Source organism: Rhinolophus hipposideros (assembly GCF_964194185.1).
Source record: "Rhinolophus hipposideros genome assembly, chromosome: 8".
NCBI lineage: Eukaryota > Metazoa > Chordata > Mammalia > Chiroptera > Rhinolophidae > Rhinolophus > Rhinolophus hipposideros.
In genome coordinates this window covers 82,346,051-82,357,451 of record NC_138054.1, presented here as the reverse complement: position 1 = coordinate 82,357,451, position 11,401 = coordinate 82,346,051, and the positions used below count along the sequence as shown (strand labels likewise).

Here is an 11,401-nt window from a genome sequence, read left to right as displayed (position 1 = left end):
TTAGAGACCTTTACGTGGAAGGTGTCTGTGTGTCCGATTGAGTGTTGTTCCTGTGTATAGGCGGATGGGATCTCACTGAGCTTAAAACAGCGGCTGGTGGCCTTAGTACAGGTGAGTACGGCCACCCCCACACTGGCAGAGCCATCCTTAAGGACGGAACACTTAGGGTTTCTGCTTGCTATCTAAGAACGTCTCATAATTGGGAGTGTCTAATGTGGAGCAGCTGTCTGTGGCTGACACCTTGGGTTTCTCTAGAATTCTGAATGTGGGTTTGACCCCGTTCTAGGAGGAGACACTCTGCCAGATACATGTGGATGGCAGTGAATGCAGCATGGACACACCTAGAAGAGATCCCAGAGGGGAGGGGGGAAGGGTGGCCACAGAGAGAGCAGAATCTCTCAGCGAGTCCAGCTGGGGCCCAGCCCACACCAGGGCTCTGGTCAACTTCAAGGTCAAGACTGGCGCAGTCTCACGAGTTGTTGCCTTGTCTTTGCGATTTTGGCCTTGAAATGCCCACTCTTTCTTGTTCTAATTTTATACCCTTCAAGCACCTTTTGAATTGGCTCTGTGGTGCTTTGATAACAGGTGTCAAGTACCACACAGCATGAAAGAAGGGCTTCTCTTTTGGCAAGGAGGTCCTTCCTCCGTCACTGTCCTTCTCGTATGATTCTCACCTCCTTCTGTGACTGATAAGACGCTGGGTGCAGTGATGCTATCCAGTTCCTGAGCTCGTGAAGCCCAGGTTCTGGACCCTGTAAATCCAACCGAGATGCTTTCTGGAACATCCTGCCTAGGACCAAAGTGACGTCCCGATGTTGGTGTTCCCCCCGCCCCCAATTGGGAGACTTGCATGGCCTCCTTAATTCTATCTTTGCAGGGATTCAGCTGGGGCCAGGAGGCCACCCTGCTAGGTCGGGTGATGATGGAGCTGCTTCTTGCCTAGGTCTAGGCAACCTGTGAGGTCCTGTCTGTGAGACTGGAATGTTCTCAGGCCAGACAGGGAATAGTTAGAGAAAACAAGGTCCATTAGTTCTATTTTTCTTTAGAGTACAGCACTGCTGACTCTGGGTGAGTAACAGTGTATGAAGCCAAAGATTGAAATACCATAAGAGGGAAAATGTCTCTTAGTAACTGCTCATGGTTGCCTAGGAGAGAGCCGGGACTGGAAACCCAGCTTTAAAGTTACCTAGCTCATCAGACACGCCCCCAGCCCTTACCCCTAACGCACAGAAGTGTATGTGTGCCTTGACAGACAATCAAAATTTGTCACAAACTGGCCTGCTCCTGTATGCTTTTGGCTGCACTGCTGGATAGAGCAGCCTACACTCTTGGACTGTAGTGCAACCTACTGGTTTTCAAGGACCAAGACCGATCCTGCTACTTCCTAGATCCTGGCTTGACAGGAGGCAAAGGTTTCCACGCTGGAGAAACTTGTCCGAACCTCCCTATGGTAGCTACCTCACGACAACTGCGTTTTTATTCTGTGTATTCACCCAAACATCCACAAATCCAGCCATACTGACAACCTGTACTGTGTGGGGGTCCTTATTTCCAGGCGTTGAGTTGGAGGTGGACCCTGTCCTCAAGAAAGTGTCCGTTCCAGGAGTGAAAGCGGACGCCTAAGATCACCCAAAAGCACACATGCCATTAAAGAAGGGACAGACTGATAGGCCAGCTGTGACTCAAAAGGACCTCGAGGAAGGCTTGGTGGAGAAGGTGACATTTGGACTAGGCGTGAAGGGGGAGAAAGGATGTGGAAATAGGGAGCAAAGGCATTTTGTCCTGAAGGACCAGCAGAAACAAACCCCTGGAGTGGGACAGAATTGATGAAGGGTTTGCAGGTCATTTGGAGAGAGACGGGGAACGTCTTCAAACACTTCTCGCGTGCCTTAGACTACTGGAAGACGAATGCTTTTCTTGCTGAATGAATGCCAAACATCAGACGTACTGAGTCTATCTTGACCACATTTTCATGTCAGGGGTTGGCCTGTGACCTTGGAACCCATGACAGGTAGCAGCCCTCCAGGGAAGTGCTGTGCACTGTCTCTCCTCTGTCTCTGTGGGGCGTCAGCTCAGGGCACTGAAGGTTAATGATTTTCAAAACATTTCCATGTAAGATAAATGAGCACTCAGAGTAATGAGCCGAGGGGCTCTTCACATAATTAGTGTATCATATATGGATGATGCTGATTCCCTAAATAATTCCAATTATTGTGTCCATGGATTCAGTTGAACAGATGTTTATTTAGCATCTACTGTGTGATGGGTATAATAGGGGAGGCAAAAATACATAAGGTAACCTAGTCTAGACGGAGTTTTTATAATACTTCAGGTACTTTGAATACGGTGTCGTATTTAAACATTAAAACCACTTTGTAAGGCTGATGACCCATTTTACAGAGGAGGGAACAAAGAACGGTCCAAGGTCATAGATTTGAACCCAGGGCAATCTGCCTCCACCATATAGGAACCCCAAACAGGAACTAGATAACTGGGTAAGCAGCACCAGGATAGGTATAAACATATTGCTTGGCACTTCAGGGGAGGGAGAAATCCGCTGCCGTTGGGACAGCATTATGGAAAAGGTGGCATTTGAGATGTGCCTTAAAGCGTGTGGATTTGAACATGGTGATAAGATGCCTTTTGAAGAGGGAAGCTCCTAGGTTGAAGGAAGTTCTTGTGCAGAGTTGTGAAGGCAGGAAGGCAGTGGGCATGTTCTAGGAATGGTGAGGAGCAGAGAGAAATACAGACGGCTGGAAAAGCAGATGACACCAAGCCTGAATGTCCAGGGTCTGCGGCCAATGCGGAGCCACTGATGGTTCAGGGGGCAGAGCAGTGGCGTGATGGAAGGCAAACTGTGGGAAGGTGACGGTGGCATTGGTGGACAGGATGGAGACTGGATGGAGGATGGAGGGCGGAGGAGCCTTTGGTCCTGAAAGGCCACTCAGCTCTGTCACAGAACTCACTAGTGTGGAATAACGGGTGGTGTCCACCTGCCAGTCTGCCACATCTGATTGGTCCCTCTCTCAGTGTTCAGCAAGAGGCCAGGAGCATAGCTTGTAGAAAAGCTCAGTGAAGGATAGAAGGAACTTTAATACAGTGTTCAGTTCTCCAGCAGTGACACTGCAAAGAACCCTCCCTCTTTCTCTCTTTCCCTCCCTCCCTTTCTTCCTTTCTTCCCTCTCTCAGTGAATTAATAAATATGAAGTGTAACCATATGACCCAGCAATCCTTCTCCTGGGTATCTACCCAAAAAATCTGAAAACATGCATAAAGACACGTGTGCTCCAATGTTCATTGCGGCTTTGTTTATAGTGGCCAAGACATGGAAACAACCAAAATGTCCTTCGATAGATGAATGGATAAAGAAGTTGTGGTATATATACACTATGGGATACTATTCGGTGGTAAGAAAAGATGAAATAGGACCATTTGTGACAACATGGATGGATCTTGAGAGTATAATGCTAAATGAAATAAGTCAGACAGAAAAAGCAGAGAACCATGTGATTTTACTGATATGTGGTATATAAACCAAAAACAACAAAAGAACAAGAGATACAAATGAGAAACAAAAACTCATAGACACAGACAATAGTTTAGTGGTTACTAGAGGGTAAGGGGGGTGGGGGGAGGGAGATGAGGGTAAAGGGGATCAAATATATGGTGATGGAAGGAGAACTGGCTCTGGGTGGTGAACAGACAATGGGATTTATAGATGATGTAATAACAGAATTGTACACCTGAAATCTATGTAATTTCACTAACAATTGTCACCCCAATAAATTAAAAATAAATAAATAAATAAATATGAAGTACCGAGAACAGTGCCTGGCAAATGCCAAATTCTTAATAGATGTTAGCTAATGTTGTTACTATTCACTCATTCATAGAACACGAATGCTCATTACGTGCTAGGCACTATTTGGTGTACTTTCACACGTACTAACTTATTTAAGCCTTGCCACAATCCACCTGCCAGGGAAATGTCATCCCATTTGACAAATGCAGAAACTAAGGGTGTGGCCATATATCAGCGTTTCTTAGGTTTTAGTGTGCACACAAATCACCCAGGGGTCTTGTTAACCTATAGATTCTGACTCAGCGGGTCTGGGGTCAGGTTCAAGAGTCTGCATTTCTAACAAGCGCCTGACGCTGCTGCTGCTGGCCATGGGCTACACTGAGCAGCGAGGCTTTGGAGCTGGTGCATTGCTGCTAAGTGACAGAGGTCTGTCTCTGGACCTCTGACCTCTAGTTCAGGGTTCTCTTTCCTTTTCTCAGTCGTTTCCAAAAGTCAGCAGCGAGAAATTGTGTGTACTACACACACACACACACACACAGAATTTAGACAAACCCGTTGATTCACCAAACATTTATTGATCTCCGGGAAAGCAAAGGATATGCCATGATCTGTGGCCAGAAAGTCACAACAGGTGTACTGGAATCTTGTTCTCCAGTTCCATTTTCACTTTGTTGGATGGTTACACAACTGCTGGGTCACCAGGTCCTTGCCCCATTGCTCCATGAAATCCATCACGCCCAGAATACAACTTCCCTCCATCTTTCCCAAGTCATTCCCTTCTTTCTGTGTTTCTCATTTATGCAGCAGCACCATCGTTCTAAGATGGTTGTAAGGACTTATTTGGTTATTTCTTTAGCGTATTTATTATAGAAACTGCGAGGGGACCGATTTCACTACCCCAGAAGCACACATTACCCCCCCCCCCCCCGCCATACCCCCCCCCCCGCCCCCACCATTGAAGGGAAATCAGGTTTACGGCAAATGTAGGCTTCCTTCTAGTAGCCTGAATAAGATCAACACCAGAGGGCGCCTCAGGACCGCTTTTCCCAGCCAACCGGGGCTACCTGATCTGGTGGCTCTTTACCAAGGATTTGGGTCAGTCGACACTGCAAAGCTGCACACCTGCCCCCGGCCCCCTGTTTGCTAGCACAGAACTTCTTCATCTTTTCAAGTCTATGACAACCATCCCTTTGATTTCTTCACTTTTTGTGTATCCACTATGAGCTTTACTCCGTGCAATGCCTCATTACACACTTTAGGTCAGGGAATGGGCTCACCCGGATGGATCCTGGACGATTTTATAACCACATTATAGATAGTGGAGATATTATATCTCTATCTAAGAGTAGCCTCTGTCTAGACACTTTACTTCGAGGATAGGCTGCATTCTATCTGTTAGGAATCCTTTGGTCCCTTAAATTCTTCATAGCGCCGAGTAAGTCCCAGGATGTTGAAATTTTTCCTTCTCCCCTCCCTGTATCAGCAGCCTGCCTGAACGTCCTCGCAGCTGACCTTCCCTGGGCACTCTGGGCTGTCCAAGATGACAGCCAGAGGGACAGAGTGTCAGTGATTGGTAAAGACTCCTGAAGAATTGAAGACACAGTGGCCTGAGAGTGAGGACGCCCCCTCAGGTAGAACTTCCTTCCCCTCTCTGGGCCCCCCGATGCCTCTCTGTCAAAGGGGAGATTTGGATAAGATGACTCTAGAGCTTCTTTTCGCTCTTAGCCTATCTGCTAATGGGAGGGATTTGAAGCCCGATGACATAGTGGGGACAATATTTTTAGGCTGGTGTTTTTCATGCTTCTCACATTCTGCCTTAGGCCCAGAAATACTCCTTGCATTGATTGCCATTATTGTCTTGGATAAGATTGTAGAATGTTAGAAAAAGCATCACAGGAACGCTCTGTAATGGAAAATTAGGACAGGACGTTGGAACTGCACGCAGGGGCCACCATGTCAGATTTGTTCCCATGTGTCCCAGTGCTGAGCTCATTGCTAGCACATGGCAGGTGCTCAGAAATGAAGGAATGAGTAAATGAAACTAGATTAATCAAATCCTACAATGACAGAATCTGAGAATATTAAAATTATAGAAACCATTATTCACTTATTCAGAAGAGGGAACTGAGATTCCAGGGATGGGTTACAGAGTCTTTTGGGAGGGGTCCCGGGGCACGGCTATTCCTAAGAGGAAGATATGACCTGGGAATCCAGCGATGGTCCAGGCCACAGTCTGGGTGTTGTCAGGGAGGGATGGGTTTGCAGGAAAGGAACATTCCAGAGGGAGGGCTTTGGTGCCAGTGTTCCCCAGGCCTGGGGCTACTGCCACAAAGGTGGTGGCCTGGGCAGGCCTCAGGGAGGAGCTGGAGCATGGCCTTAGCAGGGCGGGGTGGGTCCTGTGCATAGCTTGTTGGGGTAATGGGCATATTTGCGGTTGTAGGTGGACAGGTTTTGGCGAAAGCAGAGTGCAGCTGTCTTGTCACACTCGCAGGTCTGTCGCTGGCAGGCAGTTTTGCCGGCTGATGGGACAAGGTGAGTCAGGGACCAGGGGCTCTGGCCTCTTACTCTCAGACACGCACAGGCCTGCCCTGGGGTCCACATTCTCACCCCATTCCGCTGGAAGCTCATTCTCACAGGGGATGTCCAAGGGAAGGGTGAGAGAAGGGGCAGGGCCCAGGAGGGCCTGCTGGGGCCCAGGGTGCCTGCTGGAAGGCTGCATCTTCCTTCCTCTCCCCAGCCTCTCTGTCTGCCCTTAGCCCTCTCCCCGCCAGGGAGACCATCTGGTTCACTAACCCTCATTTGCCCCAGCCCCGGGGGATTTCTAGGCAACTCCTGCCCCCTCATGAAACATTGCTGATGATGGATTGCAGCCAGCAAGCAGAGAGGAAAACTATGAAATGATGGCCACCCAATCCCAGGTGGCCTGTGCGTGCCGAGCAGCCTGTGCCCAGACGGGAGGCCATTGGCATTGAAGCTGGGGGCTTGCTCGGACCCTGTGCCTGTCTCCATGCGTGGATGGAGCCAAATTTTCTGGCATTTACCTTAACCACCCTACCCCCATGTGTGCCCACAGCCAGCCTGGGACCAGAACACCAGGGGTCCAAAGCCTCTTCTGTCACTGCCTCTGTCTGCCCGAGTGGCCCTCAGAAGAGGGAACTGAGATTCCAGGGATGGGTTTTTGTCCCCAGATTACATCTCACAGCTCAGAAATGTCCAGGGCTTTTCATGTCCCCCCTCAAAGGCCAGTCTCCATTCCCCATTGGGGTTCTACCCACGCTGCTGTTTCAGCAAAACTCAGAGTTGGAAGGGGCTTAGCAGTCACGTCAGTTCTTTTGGGTGGTTCTTGCTAGGAGCTGGACTAAGCTGGCGAGAGAGTGATTATCTCCATTTACGGAGAAGAAAGCAGAGGATTTGAGGGGTTACATCAAATCCCTGGGTTTGCCCAGAGTCACACAGTGGGTAGGAGGCGAAGCCCCGAACCTGTGGCCATCTTCACCTGAAACTTCCCCTCACTCCTCCTCGCAGCACTGCCCCTGACAAGTGGCCATCCCCACCTGCTATGAACCCCCAGTGATGGGGAGCTCACTACCTGACAAAGCTGCCTTGCTGAGTGGATGGCTGCAGGAGCAAGAAACTCTGAGCCAAATCTGCCTCCAGTGGTTCTGGTTCTGGCTCTGCCCTCCCCCTGGCCAGACCTTGGAGATCTGAGCTGAGTCCCCTTTGAGCCTCCCAGGTCCTCCTGCTGTGCCCGCTGGGCATGCCTTCTCTGCAGGCTGCTCCTGGCTTTGCAGCAGGAAGAAGACTTGGTTCTCTGCTCTGGGCTCCCCACGGGACTGGGCTGCTGCTCCCCAGGGCAAGGGACCAGAGGAAAGTTAATTGGTCCAAGTGGGCATTGGACCTGGCACAGCTGAGTAAAGGGGCCCAGCCTGACAGCCCCACAAGGGCGGGGGTCAGGCTTTGGGAATGAGGTCTGCGGTCGCAAAGGAAAGCTTCAGCTCTTTCTATCAGGCATCATACCCTCAATGCTCTGTCCTGGGGACTTCAGCTGCAGCTACCACCCAGGCTGGGAGGGGGTGTGCGTACAGCTCCTTGGGGGCCGGGCTCAGCTCTGCCCCTTTGCTCCTCTCCCCAGAGGCTGGAGCCCGGAGGCCTCTGGGAGGGGGAGGCGCCTGTGCCCAGGGCTGGAGCCGAGGGGTCACGGGGCCTCTATGGGTGGTAGGTGAGCATCTGGGTGATGGGCAGGCCTCTCCCCAATTTCATGATGATGGAAGACTCCACCCCTCCAGCCCAGGGTCTGGCCCTGATGAGGCTCAGGAGTCACCATCAGTAGGGGGTTAATGTTGGATGCCATCCCCCTTCCCCAGGGCACTCTAGGGCTGTTCACTTACCACAGAAGATGCCGCGCCGGCTGGCAGAGAAAAGATACCTTTCCAGTTTGGGTTCACAGCCCAGCTTCTGCAGACGCCCATAGCAGCAGTCATGGGCATGGCAGCACCTAGAAGCATCACCAGGGACTGCCCAGGGGCCCCGGGCTCAAAGGGGCTCGAGGAGAGGCCAGCCCCATGTCTCCAGCTCCTCACTCGTCCCAGATGCGCCCCCTCCCCAGTGCCTCCATCCCACAGGGAGTCCCCCCACTGGGCCGCCTGCTCACCAGTCAGTTGGGTCCACTGGCCAGTGGGCGCCGCCGATGCCGCAGTAGCAGCCGTAGTCGTTGTACTGCAGTGCCGGCTTCCCCGTCACCCTCTCAATCATCACCCCAAACTGGACCAGGTTCCCACCAGCCAGGGCCACTGCGGGGAGGGAGGACGGAGGCCATCAGATCCCTGAGCATCTCCTGAGATCCCCTCCAGTCTGCGTCCAGACATCTCTCCGGTTGTCCAGGTAATGCTGCCTCCCCCTCCTCACTCCCAGTCCCAATAACGCTAATCAGTAATGTGCCCATGACATCGTGGCGCCTGGATCCCCTCGTCCTCAGCCCCATCGTGTCCGAGCACCCAATCCGCCACCCACTCTCCTCTACCATCTTCTAGAATACCCCCCACTGTTCCTCAAGTGTCTCCCACTGGGTCCTGACACCTCCCCAGGTGTCAGCCCCCTTCCCCCCAGAAGCACCCTATCCCTGCCGTCTCATCAGAGGCCACTGGCTAGGCCTCCAAAGCTCCGGACTTCCCCGAATTCCCTTAGATCCTTCCAACAATGGAAGCTGGGGTGGGGAATGGAACATGGGTGACAGGAGTCCCAGGTCTGCTGTCTGGGGTCTCTGACAGCCCCTTTCTTCTGCCTCCCCAGGACATCTAGGCTGCATCCTTCCCCTCTCTTTTCCCTCTTCAATGGCCAGTGCTGGCTCAAGCAGAACTGGCCTCAGGATGACCCACCCTCGCCTTCCCCAGGGCCAGACTTAGGGGCCTCCAGGGAGCTCAGGGTTCCCAGTTAGGGTGGGGGATGGGGGAAGGTCACTAAGGTCACTTACCCAGGAGGCAAAAGAAGGTCAGAAGCGGGGGAGGCTTCATCCTGGGGGCAGTTGAGCAGGAGCAGAGGAGCTGGGCTGCAGAAGGAAGTGAGCAGGGGCAGCTCTGATCTCAGGGCACCTCCTCAATTAGTTAAATACCCAGATCCTGTCCACTCCCCGTCATTAACCCCTGAATGCCCTGTGATGCAACCGTCCTTCCAGGTCTGACACTTCGGCCAAGACCCCAGGGGAGGGGCCAGCCTGAGGCCCATGGGCTCCGCTTCCAGGCAGTCTGGGGAGGGGGTGCAATGTGTCGGTCTTTATTTTCACTGCCCTTCCCATCACCTACCCTTTTCCAAAACTCATTGTGCTAGGTCCTACTGACAGAGCTTTGAGCTGGAGCTGTGCCATGTGCTTTTCATTCTTGGTATCTTTGTCTCAGCCCCATTTTACTGATGTAGCAACTGAGGCCCAGAGAGGCTGCGAAACTTAAGTTCATATGGCCCAGGAGTGCCAAGTGCCAAGTCTGTCCTGTTTTCCTGCCACTGACTACTCCAGCGTGCCTTCTGCTCCTGCCCGCACCTCACCTCCAGCCTCCCTGAGAGCAGCCTGACCACCGGTAGGTCACCAGGGGGGCCATTTGTCCAGGAACATATATGCTGAAACCTGGGAGCTCAGCTAGCTGAGCTTAGGGATTTTTCCTTATTGTTGTTTCCTGGGCAGGTGCTTGCTTGTTTGACAAGCAGTGGAAATGCTCCCAGATGGGAATTCTTTCTCCCCGAATCCTTGAACAGTTGGGGTAGTGTGGCTGCCGGAGAAATAAGCTCTGAGTCAGCTTGACAACCCATATTCCAGCATCGACTGGTAACGTCCATCCTCTTGATGTCATCTTCGGGGCTGGATGGGGGAGACAGTAGCCCCCTGGCATAGCTTGTCCTCCAGGGAGAGCTGCTGTCCCCATGGTCACAGGAATGGAGGAGAGGGCCCGGCTCTGCTGTGGTCAGAAATTTCAAAGTCCCACTGACCATGGACTCACAGTGACTCATTTGCTGACTGTTGCCCCTTCCCTTGCATCCACTCAGGCAGCACTGGAGGCAAGACACCCCCGTCCTGGCCCGTGTCTTCCTCCTGCCCCTACCCTTCCTGTTCCCCGTCTGTGACTGGGTAACTTGACCAACCACTTCCATCAACGTTCAGGGCCCGGGCACTGCTTGATCTGTGGCCTCGGAGTCTGATTCACCACTTATTACGTGGCTTTGGGCAGGTCCTTTCCCTTGCTCAGACCTCAGTTTTCCTGTCTGTATTATGGACATGGAAGGCATCCCACCCTTGCCTCCTTCATGAAAAGATGGGAAGCGCAAGTGCAGCCCAGCAGGCAGCCCGTGCTGAGTACTGTGCCAGGACTGTGCCAAGCTCTTCTCAAGTGGGGTCGCCAGGAGCCCTCCAACAGCCCCATGATGCGAGTGCTGCGAGCATCCCCACTTTACAGAGTGGCAAACTGAGACACACACCTAAGTACCTAGTGAGCCAGAATCTAGGCCAGGCAGGTCAAAGGGCTTCACTAATTGCCAACAGGAAGCACGGTGCCTAATACCCATGAAACCCTTTGGGAATGTTTTAATTTCTTTAAAATCAGAAGAGAAAAAAGCCTATGATCCAGTCTGGATTATATTTGTCTTTATTCCAATGAGCTCATAACATTTGCTTTTTATTTTTTTTTTAGGGAAGAAAGGGCCCGTGCAAGCAGAAGTACCCAGGGACCATGACAAAAAGTCACGCTGCAGCCCTGAGCTTAACCATCAGGCCTAAGGCTTCTCTCACGAGCTGACTCGGGCAGGGCCTGGCATTGGCCTCCTTTCCAGAGGAGAGCCTGGGTCTCACACGGCAGTCAGGAAGGAGTCCCAACTAGATTCCCTCACCCCACCCTGTCAGGGGTAGAGTCCCTGGGGAAGTGTCATTTGGAAAGGGATAGGAAAGCTGGTGGCTGGGTTTCCTGGCAGTGATTTGGGATTCAAGGTTTTTGACACAGAGTAAAGCAGGGTGAACACTGACATATATTCAGCAGTGGCCCTGCCTCCCGCCCCTCCCTTTTCCTGCTAATAACTCCTCCTGGAGCTCTTCATGTTGGGCTCTGCTCACCCCACTTAGAA

General features: G+C 52.0%; 1 protein-coding gene across 1 annotated transcript; it reads right to left on the bottom strand.

Annotated features, from left to right (window-relative positions):
- Positions 1 to 6,178: 6,178 nt before the first annotated feature.
- On the bottom strand, positions 6,179 to 9,312 carry PLA2G2E (phospholipase A2 group IIE; the record flags this gene model as incomplete). Its single annotated transcript, XM_081056108.1, has 4 exons — positions 6,179 to 6,321; positions 8,191 to 8,297; positions 8,454 to 8,592; positions 9,273 to 9,312. 4 exons carry the CDS (start codon positions 9,310 to 9,312, stop codon positions 6,179 to 6,181), a joined length of 429 nt encoding a protein of 142 aa, XP_080912234.1.
- Between the last annotated feature and the right edge of the window lie 2,089 nt (positions 9,313 to 11,401).